The 23,999-nt window shown below is 45.8% G+C and overlaps 2 protein-coding genes across 4 annotated transcripts in view; one reads left to right on the forward strand and one right to left on the reverse strand.

The window, feature by feature from the left end:
* Positions 1-2,764, forward strand: part of TTLL9 (tubulin tyrosine ligase like 9) — a 31,466-nt gene extending 28,702 nt beyond the window's left edge. The window contains exon 14 of the mRNA XM_058175815.1: positions 890-2,764. Within this exon, the coding sequence (XP_058031798.1) occupies positions 890-960 (71 nt within the window). The 3' untranslated portion in view covers positions 961-2,764. The remainder of the gene's footprint in view (positions 1-889) is intronic.
* LOC131194619 (dual specificity protein phosphatase 15-like) overlaps positions 1-22,639 on the reverse strand; it is a 67,032-nt gene extending 44,393 nt beyond the window's left edge. The window contains exons 1-4 of one of the 3 annotated variants that reach the window (XM_058175816.1): positions 22,415-22,639; positions 21,155-21,230; positions 10,874-10,948; positions 5,095-5,283 (exon numbers count right to left, since the gene is read on the reverse strand). In XM_058175816.1, coding sequence (XP_058031799.1) covers positions 5,095-5,283; positions 10,874-10,948; positions 21,155-21,230; positions 22,415-22,501 — 427 coding nt within the window. In that variant the 5' untranslated portion in view covers positions 22,502-22,639. The remainder of the gene's footprint in view (positions 1-5,094; positions 5,284-10,873; positions 10,949-21,154; positions 21,231-22,414) is intronic. The other 2 variants (XM_058175817.1, XM_058175818.1) reach the window with 2 other exon arrangements.
* Between the last annotated feature and the right edge of the window lie 1,360 nt (positions 22,640-23,999).

Below are 23,999 nucleotides of genomic sequence, written 5' to 3' on the forward strand. Positions count from 1 at the left end.
AGGAGTCTCCAACCTTGGACCCTTTAAGACTTGTGGACTTCAATTCCCAGAGTCCCTCAGCCAGCAAAGCTGGCTGAGGAACCCTGGGAGTTGAAGTCCACAAGTCTTAAAGGGACCAAGGTTGGAGACCCCTGGTTTCTAGAGACTCCTGCTTCAGCAGGGGGTTGGACTAGAAGACCTCCAAGGTCCCTTCCAGCTCAATTCTGAATTGAATTGCCTAATGAAGAGAAGGACTGGGGGTGACATGATAGCAGCCTTCCAATATTTGAGGGACTGCCACAAAGAAGAGGGAGGGAGGGGTGTCAACCTATTCTCCAAAGCACCTGAATGGCAGGAAAAGACGCAATGAATGGAAGCTTATCAAGGAGAAGCGACTTGGAATTAAGGGGAAACTTCCTGACAGGGAGAGCAATTAACCAGTGGAACTGTTTGCCACCAGAAGTTATAGAGCTGGGAAGTGGCTCAACAGGCTAATGCAGTCTGTTATTAACACACAGCTGCCTGCAATTACAATTACTGCAGGTTCGAGTCCCACCAGGCCCAAGGTTGACTCAGCCTTCCATCCTTTATAAGGTAGGTAAAATGAGGACCCAGATTGTTGGGGGGGGCAATACAAGTTGACTCTGTAAAATATACAAATGAATGAGACTATTGCCTTACACAATGTAAGCCGCCCTGAGTCTTCGGAGACGGACGGGATATAAATTCAAAAACAATAATAATAATAAAAAATAGGTGCTTAATCACTGGAAGTTTTAAAGAAAAGACTGGACAGCCATTTAACTGGGAGGCTGTAGGGTTTCCTGCCTGGGCAGGGGGTTGGACTAGACGACCTCCAAGGCCCCTTCCAACTTTGTAATTCTATTCTATTCCGTCTCTTCCGCTGCAGGTTACAGCAATGACAGAAAGAAACAGCTGAAGCAGCTTTTCAAGTCGATCCAGGCTCAGCAAAAAATTTAATGCCCAGCCAGAAGGTGGCTGGATTTTTAAAAAACAAAACAAAAAAAGAACACCACCCCCTGAAGCCGGACAAGGGATGGGAGGGTGGGGGAGCTCCCTGCTTTACAGAGCTAAACCAGGAACCGTTTCCACGATTCCTGCCTTCACCTGGATGTCTCTTTATTTCGTCACCATCCTTCAACCTTGGAGGAGTTTCGACGGGCAGGCTGATCACGGGCACCGAAGGGCTCTGAAGATGGACGGGACAGCAAGTTATCTCCATGGCACAGATTCCGGAGACAGACTGGCTGCGAAAGATGTTGGCTCTGCCCAGGGGCAGAATTGCCGCCCGCTGGCACTGAAGCTGGGCAGAAAGAGGCAATCTTAACACAAGGACACTTCTACCCATGCAGATTCCAATTCAAATCCTTTGGAACGAGCGGGATTCATAAAAAGAACACCTTTGCACTACAAAGCATTCGGAAACCTTCTTGTGATCTTAACGGCAAATATTATTTGGCAATTGTGGGGTCCTTAAGTGTTCTCAGAGCCAGATTTTTTTTTTATTATTTGCATTTATATCCCACCCTTCTCCAAAAACTCAGGGCGGCTTACACTGTGCTAAGCAATAGTCTTCATCCATTTGTATATTATATACAAAGTCAACTTTTATTGCCCCCAACAATCTGGGTCCTCATTTTACCTACCTTATAAAGGATGGAAGGCTGAGTCAACCTTGGGCCTGGTGGGACTTGAACCTGCAGTAGTTGCCAGCAGCTGTGTTAATAACAGACTGTCTTAACAGTCTGAGCCACCAGAGGCCCGAGCCACCAGAGGGTTGTTCTCTTGCAGACGTTTCCTTACCACGCTAGGTATCATCATCAGGGGTACAAAGGAGTGGGATTTGTGTAGTGGAGGAGGAAGACGACAACAACAGGGCCTTGGTGCTCTCTGATCTTGGTTGTTTTCTTGCAGATGTTTCATGACCCAACTAGGGAGCATCATCACTGCTAGGAGGGAGTGGAGTTGGAGGAGGAGGAGGAGGAGGAAGGCAGGAGAGGAAAAGAAGGATGAGAGGGAGGGGGAAGAAGCAGGAGGAAGAGAAGAAGGAACTGGAGGAGGAGGAGGGGGACTGTGGGGTCCTTGATGCCCTCTGAGCTTGGTTGATTTCCTGCAGACGTTTCATGACCCAACTAGGGAACATCAACGGTACTAGAAGGAAGTGGAGGAGGAGGAGGAGGAAGGCAGGAGAGGAAAGGGAGGATGAGAGGGAGGGGGAAGAAGGAGGAGGAGGAGGAGGACTGTAGTTCCTGGGTGGTCGCTGAACTTGGTTGCCTTTTGGAAGTCGTTTCATGACCCAACTAGGGAGCATCATCAGTGCTAGAAACGGGAGGACCGTAGGGTCCTTGGTGCGCTCTGAGCTTGGTTGTTTTCTTGCAGATGTTTCATGACCCAACTAGGGAACATCATCAGTGCTAGAAGGTAGTGGGGTTTGTAGGGAGGAGGAGGAAGAGGAGTGGTGGAGGAGGAGAAGAGGACAATGACAACTGAGGGGTCCTTTATATTCTCTTGAGTATGATTGTTTTCTTGCAAGCATTTCATGACCCAACTAGCTAACGTCATCAGTGCTAAAAGGGAGTGTGGTTTGAGGAGGAAGAGGAGGACTGTGGGTTCCTTGATGCCCTCTGAGCTTGGTTGATTTCTTGCAGACGTTTCATGACCCAACTAGGTAACATCAACGGTACTAGAAGGGAGTGGAGAAGGAGGAGGAGGAAGGCAGGAGAGGAAAGGGAGGATGAGAGGGAGGGGGAAGAAGAAGGAGGAAGAGGAGGAGGACTGTGAGGTTCTTTGTGCTCTCTTGAGCTGGGTTGTTCTATTGCAGACCCTTTGTGACCCAACTAGGTAACATCATCAGTAATGTGTGGGAATGGGCTTTGCTCTCTGATTAGATACAGCGACTACATTGAAGAACAGCCTAATAGAATAGAATAGAATAGAATAGAATTTTATTGGCCAAGTGTGATTGGACACACAAGGAATTTGTCTTGGTGCATAGGCTCTCAGTGTACATAAAAGAAAAGATACGTTCATCAAGGTACAACATTTACAACACAATTGATGATCAATATATCAATATAAATCATAAGGATTGCCAGCAACAAGTCAATCAAGGAATTGTCAAAAAGAAAACAGCAATCCCAGCAACATGGCAGTATAAAGTACCATCTATAAAGAGAGAAAAACCCCGTGGATGAAACGGGATGGGATGGGTGGGGGGGAGAGAGAAATTGTCCTTCATCTCAAAGAGTTTTAATAGAGGCGATTGCTGTGGGTGGACAGAAACAACCGAAGCAAAGCAGAGACCATTTTCCACCCTTCTCCCAACAGATGTTGGAATCTTGTTCAATTTATTGTCACGCAGGCCCTGCGCGTAGAGACCGGTAGAAAAATGGGATGTCCTACAGCCTCGTTTTCAATCATTCGCGTTCAATATCAAATCTCAAAAAAAGCGCAAAATTCTGACCTCAAGGAATTCTTCCCCCTCAAATTTTCGTCAACTGTCCATAAAGCGTCAACGATGTCTTCTCCGGTCAGATTTGCAGGCATCTCACCAGCTTTAAGAGAAGGGCCATAAAAGACACCCATGACATGCTCAACTGCTCAGCAAGCACTCAAGAGCATGGAGGCGAGGAGCACGGATAGCAACTCTCCTTTGCGCGCTGCCCATGCCAACCGCTGCCACATGAATCCACCCCACGAGAACCTCAGTTGTCCACCACTTTCTTCATGAACCACATTTCTTCAGCGGTCAAGGGTTTCAAATTGTAGCCTTTCAGTTCTGGTTTACCTTCAGGAAGACATTATTAAACCATTAGGAGCCGGTTTGGTTTAGTGCCTAAGGTGTTGTGTCTCGTCCGATCTCACCTCAGCCGGGATCTTCTTATCTGCTTCCGAACACGGAGGAATGTTCTAGTATGCCTCCCGGCCCCAGCCCTGGCTCCATGCCCAGACAGGCTGAAGAGGAAGAAATACCTCCAGCCCCCAGCTCTGGCTCCATGCCCAGGCAAACGGAGCAACTAGACCCCTCCCACTCCTCCACAGCATGTGAGCCTGAGGGAGGTCAATTGCCAACAGCTGCCGACTGGAGTGACCCTCGCGTCAGAAGACTTGATAGGCGGAGGCAACAGAAGGAAGGGAGGGGCAGGCCTGGATAAGTGCTGAGTCATGGAGCCACATATAAAGGACCTGCTTTCTGGCATTCTCTGAGTCAGGCAAAGTCTAAACATATCTTGCTGAAGTCACTTTCTGGTCTCCTGCCTGCCCTGAGGACTTTGCTAGGACTTTGGCAAAGCTGCAGAGGCACGCCTGATTCGGATTTCCCTGACCCGGCCGTCAGCGGAGGAGTGGGACACGACATAAGGCACCAGGCTAAAAAATGGGAGGTAGTGAGTTCTAGTCCCATCGCTGCCGTGAGAGGAGGCTGGGAGACTTAGAGCCAATCGCCAGGAGACTCGGAGTTCTAGTCCCACCTTGGGCATGAAAGCTGGCTGGGTGATTTTGGGCCAATCACCAGGAGACAGAGAGTTCTAGTCCTGCTTAGGTATGAAAACTGGCTGGGTGATTTTGGTCCAATCACCAGGGGACTGGGAGTTCTAGTCCTGCTTAGGCATGAAAACTGGCTGGGTGACTTTGTGTCAGCCCCTGTCTCTCAGCCCACCTCATCTCACAAGGTGGTTGTGAGCAGAATAGGAGGAAGACGTATTAGGTATGTATAAAAATAAATAAGGCCAAGATATAAATGCTAAATAAAATTAAGAAATAAAAATTAAATTTCAAGAAAGGAACCCAAACCTCCTCCCTCCCAGTCTACCACACCACGTCTGGGATTGGTCCAAAGGTGCCCAGAAACTACTCTGAAGAGGGGCGGGGGTGGGGAGAGAGAGATGCTGTGTTTCCCAGCTCCTAGTCCAGCCCCTTCCCCATGGCTCTCAGGAACTACCTTACAACCTTAATAACTGGAGGGAAGGAAATGTTAACTGTGCTCAGGACAAAACCCAACAATAGCCCCAAACAAGGTAAGATGCCACTCACACAATTAAAACACGGCTCAGGTTTCCTTTGGAATCAGGTGAGGGAGCCAGGTGGGTTACCTACCTTGGGCCTCCATGAGGTTGCTGACTTTCACCTTGAGCTCCTGCTGCAATTTCCCGATTTCTTCCTCCAGCAGCTCTTGATCTGCGGAAAGAGGAGAGGAAGAGCCAGCTGTTGGTGAGATTGAAGGCCCACATGGATGCCTGCTGGAATTCATTCGATTACTGTATTTTTTCGGACTATAAGACGCACCTAGATTTACAGGAGGAAAACAAGAAAAAAATAGTTTTTGGCCTCCACGTGTCGCGTTTTTGCCCTCCCAATCCCTCAGAAGCACTCTGCAGTGTTCCGCATGGCCCATTTTTGCCAAAAAACGTGCCCTTTTTTGGCCTGCAGAATGCTTCTGGGGGCTGGGGAGGGAGAAAACACAGGGCGCGGAGGTTTCGGGAGCCCAAAAATGCCCATATTTGGTCTATAACAGGGGTCTCCAACCCTGGTAACTTTAAGCCTTGTGGACTTCAAGTCCCAGAATTGAGAGATTTGAGGGATTGAGAGTTTCTGGGAGTTTGAGGGATTTGAGGGATTGACGATTCTGGACGTTGAAGTCCACAAGGCTTAAAGTTGCCAAGGTTGGAGACCCAGGGTCTATAAGACGCACCTAAATTTTCACCCACTTTTAGGGGGGAAAAAGGTCTGTTTTATATTCTGAAAAATATGGCAATTAACATAATAACAGAGTTGGAAGGGACCTTGGAGGCCTTCTAGTCCAACCCCCTGCCCAGGCAGGAAACCCTACACCATTTCAGTCAGATGGTTATCCAACATTGTCTTAAAAATTTCCAGTGTTGGAGCATTTACAGCTTCTGGAGGCAAGTTGTTCCACTGATTAATTGTTCTAACTGTCAGGAAATTTCTCCTTAGTTCTAAGTTGATTCTCTCCTTGACTAGTTTCCATCCGTTGCTTCTTGTCCTGCCCTCAGGTGCTTTGGAGAATTGTTTGACCCTCTCTTCTTTGTGGCAACCCCTGAGATATTGGAATACTGCTATCATTCCATTAATTCCAATTCCATTCCATTCCATTCCAATTCAATTCCATTCCATTCCAATTAATTCCATTAATTCAAATTAGTTTAATAGAGCAACAAAGATGATTAGGGGACTGGAGGATAAAACATATGAAGAACGGTTGCAGGAACTGGGTATGTCTAGTTTAACAAAAAGAAGGACTAGGGGAGACATGATAGCTGTGTTCCAATATCTCAGGGGCTGCCACAAAGAAGAGGGAGTCAGACTGTTCACCAAAGCACCTGAGGGTAGAACAAGAAGCAATGGGTGGAAACTGATCAAAGAAAGAAGCAACTTAGAACTAAGGAGAAATTTCCTGACAGTTAGAACAATTAATAAGTGGAACGACTTGCCTTCAGAAGTTGTGAATGCTCCAACACTGGAAATTTTTAAGAAAATGTTGGATAACCATCTGACTGAGATGGTGTAGGGTTTCCTGCCTGGGCAGGGGGTTGGACTAGAAGGCCTCCAAGGTCCCTTCCAACTCTGATGTTATGTTATGTTATGTTATGATTCAAATTAATTCCATTAATTAATTCAAATTAATCCCATTAATCCATATTAATTCCATTGATTAATTCAAATTTATTTATTCAAATTAATTCCATTAATTCAAATTAATCCAGATAGCCATTCGTTTAGCAACCGCTCAAAGTCGCCACACTGAAAAAACTGACTTATGACTGGTAGTCACACTTTATGACCGCTGGTGTTTCAGCTTTCCCACGGTCCCATAATCAAAATTCAGATGCTTGGCAACTGGCCCGTACTTATGACGGTTGGGGCGTCACACGACCACTGTTTGTGACCTACCAAGGCCAGCTTCCGACAGGCAAATCAATGGGGGGGAGCTGGATTCACTTAATGACCATATTCTGACCCAACCTTTAGTAGAAGCAAGAAACAGACTCCTGGTCACGAAAAACCCTCTTTATTTACCTCTTGTGAATTAATTAGCATTCACCCACAGAAAAGTCCAGGCAACAGTCCTGCAAGGAGTTAATGGTAGTAACAGACCTTATCAGTTCATTGAGATAATTGCAAGGCCGTGAGCTCCCAGCTGAAAGGCTACAAATTAAGTTCTGCCAAGCAGTCTTTGTGGCACAAAAACACAACTAGCAAAACCTTCAGAAATACGAACGGTTGTCTCCTATGACCACCCCCCACCCTTTCCTTCTATTTATTCCCCAGCCAGGGAGGGGCCATTCAGCATCCATGTGTGCCTTGTTTTCCGAGTCAATTCCTCCATTGTTCACTTCTCCTAACTGCTCTGTACATGTGTGCATCTGGAACAGGCCCCAGCTGTTCTTCCTCCTCACTCATCTCAGCCTCCAAAGGCAGCTGCCTCTCCAGTGGCTGGGAAATGTCGGACGGCCCTGGCTCTATCTCTGCATCCGACGCAGAACATTCATCAGAGCCTTCCCCAGACTCCAGTGCTGGCCCAATTTCGTCTTCAACCTCCTCATCGTCTTGAGTCTGACGGGCTACAACAGACCACAGGATTCACTGAACCAACTGCAGCTTCCTTTCCTCCTCTTCCTTTCCTTTCCTATCTCCCTCTTTCTTTCCTTTCTTCTTTCTCTCTTCCTTTCCTCTCTTTTCCTTTCCTCCTCTTTCTTTCCTTTCCTCTCTCTCCTTTCCTCTCTCCTTTCTTTCCTTTCTTCTTTCTCTTCCTTTCCTCTCTTCCTTTCCTCCTCTTTCTTTCCTTTCCTCTCTCCTTTCCTCTCTCCCTCTCTTTCTTTCCTTTCTTTTCTCTCTCTCTTCCTTTCCTCTCTCTTCCTTTCCTATCTCCCTCTTTCTTTCTTTCCTTCTTTCCTTCTCTCTCTCTCTCTCTTCCTTTCCTCTCTCCTCTCTTCCTTTCCTTTCTTCTCTCTCTTCTTCTTTCCTCTCTCTTCCTTTCCTTTCCTCTCCTCTTCTTTCTTTCCTTCTCTCTCTTCCTTTCTTTCCTTTCCTTTCCTCTCTTTCCTTTCCTATCTCCTTTTCTTTCCTTTCTTCTTTCTCTCTTCCTTTCCTGCTCTTTCTTTCCTTTCCTCTCTCCCTCTCTTTCTTTCCTTTCTTCTCTCTCTCTTCCTTTCCTCTCTTCCTTTCCTATCTCCCTCTTTCTTTCCTTCTCTCTCTTCCTTTCCTCCTCTTTCTTTCCTTTCCTCTCTCTCCTTTCCTCTCTCCCTTTCTTTCCTTTCTTCTTTCTCTCTTCCTTTCCTCCTCTTTCTTTCCTTTCCTCTCTCCTTCCTTCCTTCTTTCTTTCCTTTCTTCTCTCTCTCTCCTTTCCTCTCTTTTCATTTCCTTTCTTCTCTCTCTCTCTCTCCCTTTCTTTCCCCCCCTTTCTGTCTCTCTCTCTCTCACACACACAGAGTGTAACCCCTCGCAAGTAGCCGAAAACACCCCTGAATTTTTATCCTGTAGAATCATTCTGATAGGGATCTGATTATCCATATTTTGCGCATTTCAGCCAAAGGTTCTGAAAAGCTGAGATGCTTAAGACACACAGGTGATTTTGATTGGATTTCTTTTTTCTTTTTTTCAAAGAGGTCTTCTCAAACAGAACTGCAGATGGCTCCTGAGAGACATGTGCCGAGACTGGCACCGCTTTCTAACAGCCTGGCAAGCCCTTATGCCACCTTCAAGAGAAGGAATGAGGGGGACGGCCCAATCTGGTTCCTGAATATGCTGAACCTCCCGCAGAGAAAAAAACAGGGAGGCGGGGAAGAAAGAGGCGGACGAACCAAAAGGAACAAAAGTCTTGTTTCCCTCTTATTGGAAATAGTTTAATTTAGCCTTTGGCCCCTTCGGCTCCAAGGGGAGCCATGTTTGCTGTACAGGCACCCTGAAAATCTGTTTTCATTTCATATATAAGACTCGGATGGTGATGCTTCCCAAATCAAAGGAGGAATTTCATGGAAAAATGGGGGCCTTGGAGCTCTCTGAGCTCGGTGGTTTTCTTACAGATGTTTCATGACCCAACTAGGGAACATCATCAATGCTAGAAGGGAGTGGGGAAGAGGAGGACTGTGTGGTCCTTGATGCTCTCTGAGCTTGGTGGTTTCCTTGAAGACCTTTCATAACCCAACTAGATAACAACATCAATGCTAGAAGGGAGTGGGGTTTGCAGAGACAAGGAGGAAATGGAAGGGGAAGAGGAAGGAGGACGACGACTGTGGGTTTTTTGGTGTTCTCTGTGGGTTTTTTTTTTAGTTTTTTTTTTGGCAGACATTTCATGACCCAACTAGGGAACATCATCAGTATTAGAAGGGAGTGGGGAGGAGGAGGATTGTGCGGTCCTTGGTGCTCTCTGAGCTGGGTTGTTTTCTTGCAGACGTTTCATGACCCAACTAGGGAACATCATCAGTGCTAGAAGGGAGGAGGGATTTTAGGAGAGAAGAAGGAGGATGACTGTCGCGTCCCTGATGCTCTCTGAGCTTGGCGGTTTTCTTGCAGACATTTCATGACCCACTAGGTAACATCATCAGTGCTAGAAGAGAGTGGTGTTACTCTCTTTACATATGTTCCGAGAGTCGAAATTAGTGTGTCATAAAGTCAACAATCCTGAGAGAGACTGTTATAAGTTACAATCCTATCAGCAACCACAAATCTGAGCCACCATGAGGGAAGAGTGGAAGAAGTCTTCAATATTTTCCTGTCTGACACCATTCCATGCGTCTATCAAATCTTGCCTAACTCAGCCCTTGAACCGTTAATTCTGCAAATAGATCGCAGAACTAAATTATTATTATTATTATTATTATTATTATTATTATTATTATTATTATTATTATTATTATTATTATTATTATTATTAATTCGATTTCCATACCGCCCTTCTCCCGAAGGACTCAGGGTGGTGTACAGTCAAAATAAAAACAAACAATACAATATACAATTAAAACAAGAATTAAAAAACTTATTACACAATTGGCCAAAGACTTTAAAAACATTTAAAATTCTAAAAACCCATTAAAATTCATAATATAAAGTTAAAACCAACAAAATTTAAGCCAGCCCCGCGCGAATAAATAAATGTGTTTTCAATTTGCGGCGGAAGGTCCGAAGGTCAGGTATTTGGCGTAAACCAGGGGGAAGTTCGTTCAGAGGGTAGGAGCCCCCACAGAGAAGGACCTTCCCCTGGGGGCCGCCAGCCGACATTGTTTGGCGGACGGCACCCTGAGAAGGCCCTCTCTGTGAGAGCGTACGGGTCGATGGGAGGCATACGGTAACAGCAGGCGGTCTCGTAAGTACCCGGGTCCTAAGCCATGGAGCGCTTTAAAGGTGGTAACCAGGATCTTGAAGCGCACCCGAAAGACCACAGGAAGCCAGTGCAAACTACGGAGCAGAGGTGTTACGTGGGCGCCTCGAGCGGCTCCCATTACCACTCGCGCAGCTGCATTCTGGACTAACTGCAGCCTCCGGGTGCACCTCAAGGGCAGCCCCATGTAGAGAGCATTGCAATAATCCAGCCGAGACGTAACCAGAGCGTGAGTGACCGTGCATAAGGCATCCCGGTCAAGGAAGGGACGCAACTGGCGGACCAAGCGAACTTGGTAAAAAGCCCTCCTGGAGACGGCCGCCAGATGTTCATCAAAGGACAGCCGTCCATCCAGGAGGACGCCCAAGTTGCGAACCACCTCCTTTGGGGCCACTAACTCGCCCCCAACAGTCAGCTGCAGCTGCAGCTGACTGAATCGGGGTGCCCGCATCCACAGCCACTCCGTCTTGGAGGGATTGAGCTTGAGCCTGTTCCTCCCCATCCAGACACTAATCCAGAAATTAGTGGGAACCTCACCTCTCTGTAGCATCTCCTGGGTCTTAGTTTTTGGAAGCTGTATGAACATACTCCCGAAGCAAACCGTGGCTTTGTCTGAAAGCAAGAAAAGAAGGCATGCTGAATTTAAAAGCATCAACATGTGTTTTTTTTTTTTAAAACCAAACAGGTCCTGTTTTAAAATCTCAGCATCCTGGAGCAGAAACATGAAACCTTCCAGATGTGGCTGAACTACAAGACCCAGCAGCCTCAGCAGCATCTTGTAAAGGGAATACAAGAAAAGAAGGCCTGCTTAATTTAAAAGCATCAACAAGATTTTTTAAATTTTGAGGGGCTCCCACAAAGAAGAGGGGGTTAACCTTATTCTCCAAAGCACCAGAATGGATAAAATCGATGGGTTGTTGTTGTTTTTTAAAAATTAAAAAAACCAGATTTTTTAAAACTTAAATCAAATTTTTTTAAAATTTAAATCGGATTTTTAAAATCAAATTTATTTTAATAAAATGCTTTTCGAGTAAAGATCTATCTAAAGATAGTTTTCTATTTAAGAAACATTAATACTTCGGGAGAAGGGCGGTATAAAAATTTGATTAAATAAATAAATAAACAAACAAACAAACTTTAGTTTATTCAGCATGAAATGGTGCTTGGTTATATAGCACGAGTCTGTAGATTCTGCAGTGTTTACATTTTTGGGTAAACTCGTTCAAGGAATCCAAGCTCCGCAAGCTGAGATAACGTGCACTGCATGGATGGATGCATTCACACAATTTCACAGGAACCATGAGATCAATCATAAAACAACGTTCGGGAATATTCCTTTATCCCCTTGTTTTGCAAATCTATGCACACTACGAAGTATATGATGGTTTGAAGGGAAATGCATCTGCGCCACCAGGCTCTAAGTGTGAGGAGGAAGGGCGAGCAGTAAAAAAATGAAAGAATAGAATAGAATAGAATTTTATATTGGCCAAGTGTGATTGGACACACAAGGAATTTGTCTTGGTGCATATGCTCTCAGTGTACATAAAAGAAAAGATACCTTCATCAAGGTACAACATTTATAACACAATTGATGGTCAATATATCAATATAAATCATAAGGATTGCCAGCAACAAGTTATAGTCATACAGTCATAAGTGGAAAGAGATTGGTGATGGGAAACTTTCACTGCTTAGAAAGTGAAACTTTCTAAGCAGCTTATAAATGTAATATTAAAGAGCAGCTGTCATTTCAGATCCATCCTGGCAACGCCTGTTAGTGGGCATCCACTCACCTGCCGCTTTCGTTCCATCAGAGAGGGTGCTACGTGCCATAGGTTCGGCATCATGGGGCTAGGGTCTCCTGCTTGAGCAGGGGGTTGGACTAGAAGACCTCCAAGGTCCCTTCCAGCTCTTGTTACTGTTACCTTCTCCCATGGGGCCAGGGGCCCCTCTCATCCCACTGCATCAGTGCAGGCCAAGCGTATTTATTCCAATTTGTCCCCCCCCCTTAATACAAAAGTTACAGAATGACTCAGACTGTTTGCTGTGAAAAATATTTCCCCGGAGGCAAAAGGCGCCATGAGGGCAGACATTAGTCACTGGCGGTAATGTGGATTTAGGAAAAAAAAAAGAGAGAGAGGAAAAGAATGAGATAGAAAGAGAGATAGATAAAGAGGGAGGGAAAGGAAGGAAGGAAGGAAGGAAGGAAGGAAGGAAGGAAGGAAGGAAGGAAGGAAGGAAGGAAGGAAGGAAGGGAAAGAGACAAAGAGAGAGGAACAGAGAGAAAGAAAGAGAAAAGAGAGAGAAAGATAAGAGAGAAAAACAGAGAGGAACAGAGATACAGAGAGAGAGAAAGGGAGAGAAAGATAAGAGAGAAAAAGAGAAAGTGAGAAAGAGAAAGAGAGGAACAGAAAGAGAGTCAGAGAGAGAAAGGAAGAGAAAGAGACAGGAACAGAGAAAAGGGGAGAGAAAGTGTGTGAGAGGGAAAGAGGGAGAGAAAGAGAAAAGAGAGGGGAAGTGAGAAAGGAGAAAGAGAAAGAAGGAGAAAGAGGGAGAAAGAGGGAGAGGAAAAAGAGAAAGACAGAGAGAGGGGGAATAAGAGAAAAAAGAGGGAGAGAAAGACAGAGAAAGCAAGAAACAGAAACAGAGAAAGAGAAGGAAAAGAGAGACAGGTAAGTCACATAAGGAAGGAATGACCTGCACAATTTTCACAGAAGGTCCCAATCACTCCCTATTCTCTGATGTGTCATAACCCTCTATGTTTTTTTTTTTAAAAATAGCATTTTAAAATGTTCTCCAGCGACAAGCAGCATTTCAATTAAAAAAAAACAACAACCCCTGAGCCAGACCAACGCCAGAATAAGTTGCACTGCACACATACACACTTCTTGCAACAAAAAAGAAAAGTCGTTTCAGCAAGGAGGCCCCAAAAGAGAAGAGAAAATCTGATTTTTGGCCTTGGATGTGATTTATTAGACAAGTGGTTAAAAAAAACAAAACCCATGTATTAGCAGATAAGAAGCCAGAGACAGAGCCGAAAAGAATATTTCAAATTTTCTCCGATTCAGCAGGAACGTTTTCGGCCGTTTTTCCAGCTCCTGCTATCCTAAAGCCTCCAGAAAGATAACAATACCTCAAGCAGACATAGAATAGAATAGAATAGAATTTTTTATTGGCCAAGTGTGATTGGACATACAAGGAATTTGTCTTGGTGCATATGCTCTCAGTGTACATAAAAGAAAAGATACCTTCATCAAGGTACAACATTTACAACACAATTGATGGTCAATATATCAATATAAATCATAAGGATTGCCAGCAACAAGTTATAGTCATACAGTCATAAGTGGAAAGAGATTGGTGATGGGAACGATGAGAAGATTAATAGTAGTGCAGATTCAGTAAATAGTTTGACAGTGTTGAGGGAATTATTTGTTTAGCAGTGATGGCCTTCGGAAAAAACTGTTCTTGTGTCTAGTTGTTCTGGTGTGCAGTGCTCTATAGCGTCGTTTTGAGGGTAGGAGTTGAAACAGTTTATGTCCAGGATGCGAGGGATCTGTAAATATTTTCACGGCCCTCTTCTTGATTCGTGCAGTATACAGGTCCTCAATGGAAGGCAGGTTGGTAGCAATTATTTTTTCTGCAGTTCTAATTATCCTCTGAAGTCTGTGTTTTTCTTGTTGGGTTGCAGAACCGAACCAGACAGTTATAGAGGTGCAAATGACAGACTCAATAATTCCTCTGTAGAACTGAATCAGCAGCTCCTTGGGCAGTTTGAGCTTACTGAGTTGGCGCAGAAAGAACATTCTTTGTTGTCCTTTTTTAATGATGTTTTTGATGTTAGCTGTCCATTTGAGATCTTAATTGCTTATATCTTAAATTAAATATAAGCAATTTAAACAAAACCTTACAGGACATTTCAAGAAAACAAACTCCATCTTCTCCTAAAGCTAGACAAAATGAAAAAATAAAATAAAATAAGGCCTTCTAACGTATCCAAAAGGTTGGCTGCTTTCTACGAGGAGCAAAAACAAATACTCGACTTGCGACCAATCGTTTAGCGACCGTTAAAAGTTACGACAGCACTGGAAAAACAGCACGTATGACTGTTTTTCACAATTACGACCGTTTGCTGCACCCCCAGGGTGGGTCACGTGATCAAAATTCAGACGTTTTTGACTCATATTTGTGACGGTTGCAGGTCACGCGATCCTCTTTTGCGACCTTCTGAAAAGCAACAACAACAATAAGAGAGTTGGAAGGGACCTTGGAGGCCTTCTAGTCCAACCCCCTGCCCAGGCAGGAAACCCTACACCATCTCAGTCAGATGGTTATCCAACATTTTCTTAAAAATTTCCAGTGTTGGAGCATTCACAACTTCTGGAGGCAAGTCGTTCCATTTATTAATTGTTCTAACTGTCAGGCCAAGTCAGTGGGGATGCCATTAAGTGTGACTAACTTAACACCTGCCGTGATTCATTTAACAACGGTGGCAAGAAAGGTCGTAAAATGGGGCACAGCTCACTGAACAACGGTCTCGCCTAGCAAGGGAAAAGCCGTAGGTCGAGGATTGCCTGTCTTGTTGCGATTTCCAGGCACGTCGACCGCGACGGATACCTGGCAGAGAACTTGGGTGCATGTAAATTGATATTTTTCTTCCACTTCCTTTGTTTAGACACAGCAAATTCCGCCCAGAGTTATGATGCTTAGGATATTCGAGGGCGTCCACTTTAATTTGCAATGTTTGTTCTCAAGGAGGTACATCCGGAGCCTTCCCATTTCGCCTGGGAGTTGTTGAATTTGGGAAAAGGAAAAAAAAAAAAATAGGGAAAGATGAAGAGCCCTGACAAAGGGAGGCATTTTTCCTGTTCTGGCAACAATCAGGTTCTATTCAATTTAGCTAGTTAACATCTGCCACAATTAGCTGCTTTTGTAACATGGCGCTCGCGTTCCTCACTTCAGGCCAAGAATGTTTTCTTCCACTGTCGATTTGTGTGCTTGAATCATCCACGGAAGAAATTATTCCAAGTTATAAAACTCATTTCCCCCCCCCTCCCCACCATTTCCGGCAGTCTGCTTTCTTTCATTCCTTAGAAACTCTTCCCGTTTAGCTAAAGGTGGCTATGAATGGTGGCAGGAGCTGGATTTGAGAGGAAAGAAGGACGGGGGTGGGGGGAGACGTGATAGCAGTCTTCCAATATCTCAGGGGCTGCCACAAAGAAGATGGGAGTCAATTTGGGAGACTCTAGAAAGAGTGCAGAGAAGAGCAACAAAGATGATTAGGGGACTGGAGGCTAAAACATATGAAGAACGGTTGCAGGAATTGGGTAGGTCTAGTTTAATGAAAAGAAGGACCAGGGGAGACATGATAGCAGCCTTTCAATATCTCTGGGGTTGCCCCAAAGAAGAGAGAATCAAACTATTCTCCAAAGCACCTGAGGGTAGAACAAGAAGCAATGGGTGGAAACTAACCAAAGAGAGAAGCAACCTAGAACTAAGGAGAAATTTCCTGACAGTTAGAACAATTAATCAGTGGAACGGCTTGCCTGCAGAAGTTGTGAATGCTCCAACACTGGAAGTTTTTAAGAAGAAATTGGATAACCATTTGTCTGAAATGGTGTAGGGTTTCCTGCTTGAGCAGGGGGCTGGACTAGAAGACCTCCAAGGTCCCTTCCCACTCTGTTATTCTGTAATTCTGTAAGCGTCTCTTACTTGAATAGGGGGCTGGACTAGAAGACCTCCAAGGTCCTTTCCAACTCTACAATAGCTGTAAAATCAGCACCTGAGGGTAGGACAAGAAGCAATGGATGAAAACTAATCAAGGAGAGAAGCAACCTAGAACTAAGAAGAAATATACTAATAGTGAGAACAATTAATCAGTGGAACGACTTGCCTGCAGAAGTTGTGAATGCTCCAACACTGGAAGTTTTTAAGAAAATGTTGGATAACCATTTGTCTGAAGTGGTGTAGGGTTTCCTGCCTGGGCAGGGGGTTGGACTAGAAGACCTCCAAGGTCCCTTCCAACTCTTGTTGTTGTTGTAATTATTTATTTATTTATTTATTTTCCAAAGCCCCTGAGGGTAAAACAAGAAGCAATGGATGGAAACTAATCAAGGAGAGAAGCAATCTGGAAATAAGGAGAAATTTCCTGACACTGAAAACAATTCGTAAGCGGAATGACTTTGCCTCCAGAAGTTGTGGGTGTTCCATCGTTGGAGGTTTTAAAGCTAGGACTTTGTCTGAAATGGTATAAGGTTTCCTACTTGAGCAGTGCATTAGACCAGGGGTCTGCAACCTTGGCAACTTTAAGACTTGTGGACTTCAACTCCCAGAATCCCTCAGCCAGCAAAGCTGGCTGAGGGATTCTGGGAGTTGAAGTCCACAAGTCTTAAAGTTGCCAAGGTTGGAGACCCCTGCATTAGACTAGAAGGCCTTTAAGGTCCCTTCTAACTCTGCTATTCTGTTAAATGTGGCTTATGTTTAGGGACAGGTCTGCAGCAGGCATAGGAATAGGACCGGGATGGCGAACCTATGGCACCAATGCTGGGAGTGGCAGACAGAGACATCTCTCCAGGCACGTGAGCCGTTGCGCGTTGCTCTTCCCAGTTCCGGTGCGCCGGCCAGCTGATCTTCACGCGCGTGGGAGCGCAGGAAACCAGAAGGTCATTTTCCTGGCACGCGCATGGGCACCGGATGGCTGTTCTTCCTGTTTCCGGCATGTGCATGCGCACCAGCCAGCTGGTCTTTGCGCATGCATGAGCATCAGAAACCGGAAGACAAAGGTGGATGGTGCACATGTGTGCGCCGGAAATCAGAAGATCATCTTCCTGGAGCATGCGTGGGCACTGAGTGGCCGCTCTTTCAGTTTCCGGCACGCATGGGCACTGGCCAGCTGGTCTTCATAAGCACAAGAAACTAAAAGACCAGATGGCCAGTGCACATGCGCACGCCGGAAACAGGAAGGTCATCTTCCTCGAGGATGCATGCGCACTGGGCGGCTGGGCTTTCGGTTTCACGCACACATGCTCCTGTTTCAGCACTCGGTGCCGAAAAGGTTCGCCAACCCTGGAATAGGACATGACTTTTTTTTTTATAAAAAAGTTTATTTTTTTTCCTTATACACATATTGTAAATGTACATTTTCTTATTCATAGATAATCATACGTATTCTCTCTGAAGAAAGCACAAAAATAAAACATTTTAATTGCATGTGGAGTTGCTCTTCTACCCTTTCTTTCCCTCCATTTTACAACAAACCTTCTTCTCCTCTTTTCCCTCCTTCTGTTGTGTCTCGTCCGATCTTCACCACCACAGCCGGGGCCTGCTTATCTGCTTCCGAACACTGAAGAATGTCCTACCAGGCCTCCCGGCCCCAGCCCTGGCTCCATGCCCAGACAGGCTGAGGAGGGGGCATCTCCCGGCCCCAGCCCTGGCTCCATGCCCAGACAGGCTGAGGAGGGGGCATCTCCCGGCCCCAGCCCTGGCTCCATGCCCAGACAGGCTGAGGAGGGGGCATCTCCCGGCCCCAGCCCTGGCTCCATGCCCAGACAGGCTGAAGAGGGCATCTCGGCCCCAGCCCTGGCTCCATGCCCAGACAGGCTGAGGAGGGGGCATCTCCCGGCCCCAGCCCTGGCTCCATGCCCAGACAGGCTGAGGAGGGGGCATCTCCCGGCCCCAGCCCTGGCTCCATGCCCAGACAGGCTGAAGAGGAGGAAGTATCTCCAGCCCCCAGCTCTGGCTCCATGCCCAGGCAAACGGAGCAACTAGACCCCTCCCCCTCCTCCACAGCATGTGAGCCTGAGGAAGGTCTATTACCAACAGCTGCCGATTGGAGTGACCCTCGCGTCAGAAGGATTGATAGGCGGCGGCGTCAGAAGGAAGGGAGGGGCAGGCCTGGATAAGTGCTGAGTCATGGAGCCACACCCCATGGCCTATATAAAGGATCTGCTTTCTGGCATTCTCTGAGTCAGGCAAAGTCTAACATATCTTGCTGAAGTCACTTTCTGGTCTCCTGCCTGCCCTGAGAACTTTGCTAGGACTTTGGCAGAGCTGCAGAGGCACGCCTGATTCAGATTTCCCTGACCCGGCCATCAGCGGAGGAGTGCGACACGACTCCTTCCTTCTTCTCCTTTCCTACCTTCTTCTTCCTCCTCTCCTTCCTCATACCTACTTCCCTTTCCTCTCCCCCACTCCTCTTCTCTTTCACTCCTTTCTCACCTTCTCTCCTATTCTTATCCCCTAATTTATCTTCTTCTTCTCCTTCCCTCCATCCCTCTCTCTCCTTCACCTCCTCTATTTTACCTTCTATTCCTCTCTTCTTTCTTTCTTTCTTTCTTTCTTTGTTGTATGATATTTCCCTTGTTTGGTAACTGAGCAACTCCAATCTTCTGATATTATGTACTTTCTTTTCAGTTTCTTTTCTATTTTACCCAATCTATCATTTCATAATTGTACATTTATATTTATAATCTTCTCTTCTTCCCCCCCATCCCCCTTTTCTATTTACTCTGGCGGTATTTGGGTTTCTGTTTCTTAATTATCGTTTCTCTCATTTAATTTCCATTTATTAACGTTGTTTATCTATCTATCGTCTTTTATTTCTGTCTCTTTTCTAACCATGCATAGAATCTTTCCCATGTCTTGAAATACACCGGTTCCTCTTTATCTTTTATTCTTAAAGTTAATCTATTCATTTCCGCACAATCTAAAATCTTTTTGATTACTTCACCTTCTGATGGGATTCTGACCACTGAAGTAAAGACAAGGATAGCAAACGCTTGGAACGGCATTCTTCGAAATGCAAAAGGTCTTCTGCAGTCCCGACATAAGCCTAAGACTGAAAATGAGGCTTGTCAGATTGTTCCACCTTTCTATCCTGCTCTACAGAATGGAGAGTTGGGTCTCTGACAGAAAGCCACTTGAAGAGACTAGAAGCATTTGAAATGTGGATTTGCAGGCGGCTGGTACGGATAAGCTGGGTTGACAAAATCAGAAATGAGGAGGAGATAAGCCGCCTGGGAAAGCCAAGGGAGATCATCAAAACCATTAAAAAGCGAAAGTTGGACTATTTCAGACGTGTGATGTGACACCTAGAAAAATACAGCATACTTCACTTAATCCTTCAAGGAAAGATTGAAGGCAAAGGAGGTCCAGGCAGAAGAAGAACATCATGGCTTCAAAATCTAAGGGGACAAAACTCAGCAGCACTTTTTTGTGCGGCTGTTGATAAAAATAGGATCACCAACATGATCGCCAACATCCGATGACGGATATGGCACAAGAATAGGAATGGAATTGAGTTGGAAGGGACCTTGGAGGTCTTCTAGTCCAACCCCCTGCTCAAGCAGGAAACCCTACACCATATCAGACAAATAGCTGCCCAATTTCTCCTTGAAAACCTCCAGTGTTGGAGCATTCACAACTTCTGGAGGCAGGTTGTTCCACTGATTAATAGTTCTCACTATTAGTAAATTTCTTCTCAGTTCTAGGTTGCTTCTCTCTTTGATTAGTTTCCATCCATTGCTTCTTGTCCTGCCCTCAGGTGCTGATTTTACAGCTATTGTAGAGTCTTAAGTGATGGGGAGTGGATGCAATTGTAAAAAAACAAACAAACACAAATAGAGGTAGTCCTTGAATTACAATCACAATTGGGACCAAACCTATTGTCCTGAGTCACTGCAGATGTTAAGTCAAGCTGGACCCAATTTTATGACAGTGGTCATTAAGCGATTGCAGCTTAATAGAATAGAATTTTTTAGAAATTTTTTTTTACCCGCAATGGGTATTTTTTTTGTCAGAAATCAACAAAAAACATCACAAATCATGATCATGTGACCACAGGGTGCTGCAACCAGTTCTACAGAGGAATTATTGAGTCTGTCATTTGCACCTCTATAACTGTCTGGTTCGGTTCTGCAACCCAACAAGAAAGACACAGACTTCAGAGGATCATTAGAACTACAAAAAAAATAATGGCTGCCAACCTGCCTTCCATTGAGGACCTGTATACTGCACGAATCAAGAAGAGGGCCGGGAAAATATTTGCAGACCCCTCGCATCCTGGACATAAACTGTTTCAACTCCTACCCTCAAAACGACGCTATAGAGCACTGCACACCAGAACAACTAGACACAAGAACAGTTTTTTCCCGAAGGCCATCACTCTGCTAAACAAATAATTCCCTCAACACTGTCAAACTATTTACTAAATCTGTACTACTATTAATCTTCTCATCGTTCCGTCACCCATCTTCTTCCACTTATGACTGTATGACTGTAAGTTTGTTGCTGGTATCCTTATGATTTATATTGATATTGTTTCCTAATTGCTTGTTTGTACCCTATGACTACCATTGTGTTGTATCTTTAAGGGTTAAATTTGTACTCTATGATTATCATTAAGTGTTGTAAGTGTTGTACCTTGATGAAAGTATCTTTTCTTTTATGTACACTGAGAGCATATGCACCAAGACAAATTCCTTGTGTGTCCAATCACACTTGGCCAATAAAATTCTATTCTATTCTTCTATTCTAAATGCCAGTTTGTTGTCAAGTGCCAAAATTGCAATTGTGTGACTGCAGGAATGGTGCAACTATCGTTAAGAGCAAATTCAGGTCGTAAGTCACTTATTTGACAGACCAAATCAGTGTATTTGAACCCTGGAGACTTTGGAGACATGCTGGCTGGGGAATTCTGGGAGTTGAAGTCCACCCACCTAAAAGTATCCAAAGTTGAGAAACACTACGAGGCTAAGTCGTTACAACATCATATGGACCAGAAGTCTGACTTCTTCACACAATTCCAGAACAAAAACTCACCAGCAGAATCCAATTCCTTGCTCAGGGCTCTTAAGGCTTCCCGGTTCTGGTTCCGTTTCTGATTCAGATCGACAATCTACAGGAGACATGGATAAAACCTCAAGCTAGTCTCGCTTCCTCCCCTCTGCAGATTGGACAAGCCATCTTTATTCATTTATATCCAAGTACTAGTCCTCTATTTAAAACCATCAAAGCTGCTCAGAGTCACTTTGGAGGGGAAATGGCCAGATAGGAAGGGAAGAAGGGAGGGAGGGAGGGAGGAGAGAGAGAGAGAGAGAGAGGGAGAGAGAGAGAAAGAAAGAAAGAAAGAAAGAAAGGAAGGAAGGAAGGAAGGAAGGAAGGAAGGAAGGAAGGAAAAGAAAGAGGGAGGGAGGAGAGGAAAGAAAAAGGAAGGAAAGGAGGGAGGGAGGAGAGGAAAGAGAAGAAAGAAGGAGGGAGGGAGGGAAAGAAAGAGAGAGAGGGAGGGAGGAGAGGAAAGAAAAAGGAAGGAAAGGGAGGGAGGGAGGAGAGGAAAGAGAAGAAAGGAGGAGGGAGGGAGGGAAAGAAAGAGAGAGAGGGAGGGAGGGAGGGAGGACAGGAAAGAGAAAAAGAAGGGAAGGGAGGGAGCGAAAGACATTAAAAGAATAAATGTTCTTCTGGGGTGAGGTGTCAGTCTCCCTGTATAGGAGTTTTAAAATAAGAGGCTTTACAGATATTTTCCTTGGATAGCACACGCGAGGCCTTGCTGCCCATTGCTTAGGGGTGGACTGGACGACCTTGGGGGACCCCTTCCAAGGAGACTTATTCTCTGGACGTGGCCTGACTGGGCGGGGGGTGGGGGGAGGAGGGGGATCTGGTTGTTGGACTAGTGGATCTCTAGGGTCCCCTTCCAAGTGGACAGTTCTACACTTCCTTCTCGCGATCCCCTATTACCCCTCCAGCCCAAGTGTTTGCAATCTTTAATCTTGTTGTATATATTTTAAATTATATGGCAGGGGTCTCCAACCTTGGTCCCTTTAAGACTTGTGGACTTCAACTCCCAGAGTTCCTCAGCCAGCTTTGCTGGCTGAGGGACTCTGGGAGTTGAAGTCCACAAGTCTTAAAGGGACCAAGGTTGGAGACCCCCGTTATATGGGGGGGTTTTTTGGTGGGGGGGGAGGCGTAAATTTCTAGGCCTGCCTTGTTCTAGGCGCGGGTGGGGGGGGGGGCAGGCGGAGCACTACAACCCCCATCATGCCTCGCGGTGGCGCCAGTCCGCCCCAACGGAGCTCCGCGGCCTACCTGCTGCCTATTGGCCATCACCTCCTCGGCTAGCGCCTCCACCTCGGCCAAGTAGCGGAGCACGAAGTCCGGATCCGCACCGGCCATCGCGCCGGATCTCGAAGGAAGAACGACGCCGGGAAGCGGTGCGGCCTAGTCGGCGCAGGCGCCCTGAGCCGGCCGGTTGCCATGGCGACCGGCCTGGCTTTGAGGCCTACTCCAGGCCTTCGCGGGCCTCCCTTACCGAGTTGGGACGGAAGCGGGCTGTTAACCCGCTTCCTCTTCGCGGGCGACAGCCGGGGAGGACAGGCGGGCTTTCCCCGGACGCCCTTCGAGGCCTTGGACTTCATTTCTCCTCCTCCTCGGACTCCCACGATCAGGATGGGCTCGGATTAGTTTTGGCCTCCTTCCTGACGCTCAGCGGCCCTTTCCTGATAGTTCTCTGAGGATGGATTACAAATCCCATCATTCGCCCTCTTGCGGGGCCGGGCGTGATGGAGAAGTGAGTGATGCACTGAAAATCGCCAGAGACAAGAAGCAAGGAAGACCACGGCCAGATTTTTCCAGTGTGAAAACTCCTTGCTGGGTGTGTGTGTTGTCTGAACCCAGGCACTTGGGTCAGCTTGACGGCATTCACATGACACCCAAAGCTTCCTTTTGAAATGTGGGGCCAACCCAGCCACTTGTGCCAGCATTGTGTGAACACCAAAATTGGGTTAATTCACCAACCCTGATTTGGGCCAAGGGATGAAACATGCATCGTATATCACCAGTTCTTTCTTTCTTTCTTTCTTTCTTTCTTTCTTTCTTTCTTTCTTTCTTTCTTTCCTGCTTTTGTTGTTTTTAATAAAGAACGCAATGCCAAAGATGCTTTTGCAAGAGGCAACTGGACTTTTTGGTGTTTTTTTCTTCGAAGACGTTTCGCTTCCCATCCAAGAAGCTTCTCCAGTTTCGGAGCTTGAGAGAAAGTCAGTTGTCATTTAGGGCAGAGTTTTTCAACCTGGGCAATTTTAAGATAAGTGGTCTATAACTCCTGAAATGTCTTCAAAGAAAAAACCAGAAAGTCCAGTTGCCTCTTGGAAAAGCACCTTTGGGACAACCATGACCTGAACGGCTGAGAAATCTCCATAGACTAACATAGCGAACGTACACTCCTGCTACCTATTTTCCCCACAACAACAACCCTGCGAGGTGGGTTGGGCTGAAAGAGTGACTGGTCAAAAGTCACCCAGCTGGCTTTCATGCCGAAGGCAGGACTAGAACTCTCCATTTCCTGGTGATTGGCTCAGAGTCACCCACCTCTTTTTATGCTCAGAGCTTATAACATAACATAACATAACATAATAACAAGAGTTGGAAGGGACCTTGGAGGTCTTCTAGTCCAACCCCCTGCCGAGGCAGGAAACCCTACACCATTTCAGACAAATGACTATCCAACATTTTCTTAAAAATTTCCAGTGTTGGAGCATTCACAACTTCTGCAGGCAATTTGTTCCACTGGTTCATTGTTCTCACTGTCAGGAAATTTCTTCTAGGTTGCTTCTCTCCTTGATTAGTTTCCACCCGTTGCTTCTTGTTCTACCCTCAGGTACTTTGGAGAATAGCT

The sequence above is a fragment of the Ahaetulla prasina genome, chromosome 3 (genome assembly GCF_028640845.1).
Source record: "Ahaetulla prasina isolate Xishuangbanna chromosome 3, ASM2864084v1, whole genome shotgun sequence".
Taxonomy (NCBI): domain Eukaryota; kingdom Metazoa; phylum Chordata; class Lepidosauria; order Squamata; family Colubridae; genus Ahaetulla; species Ahaetulla prasina.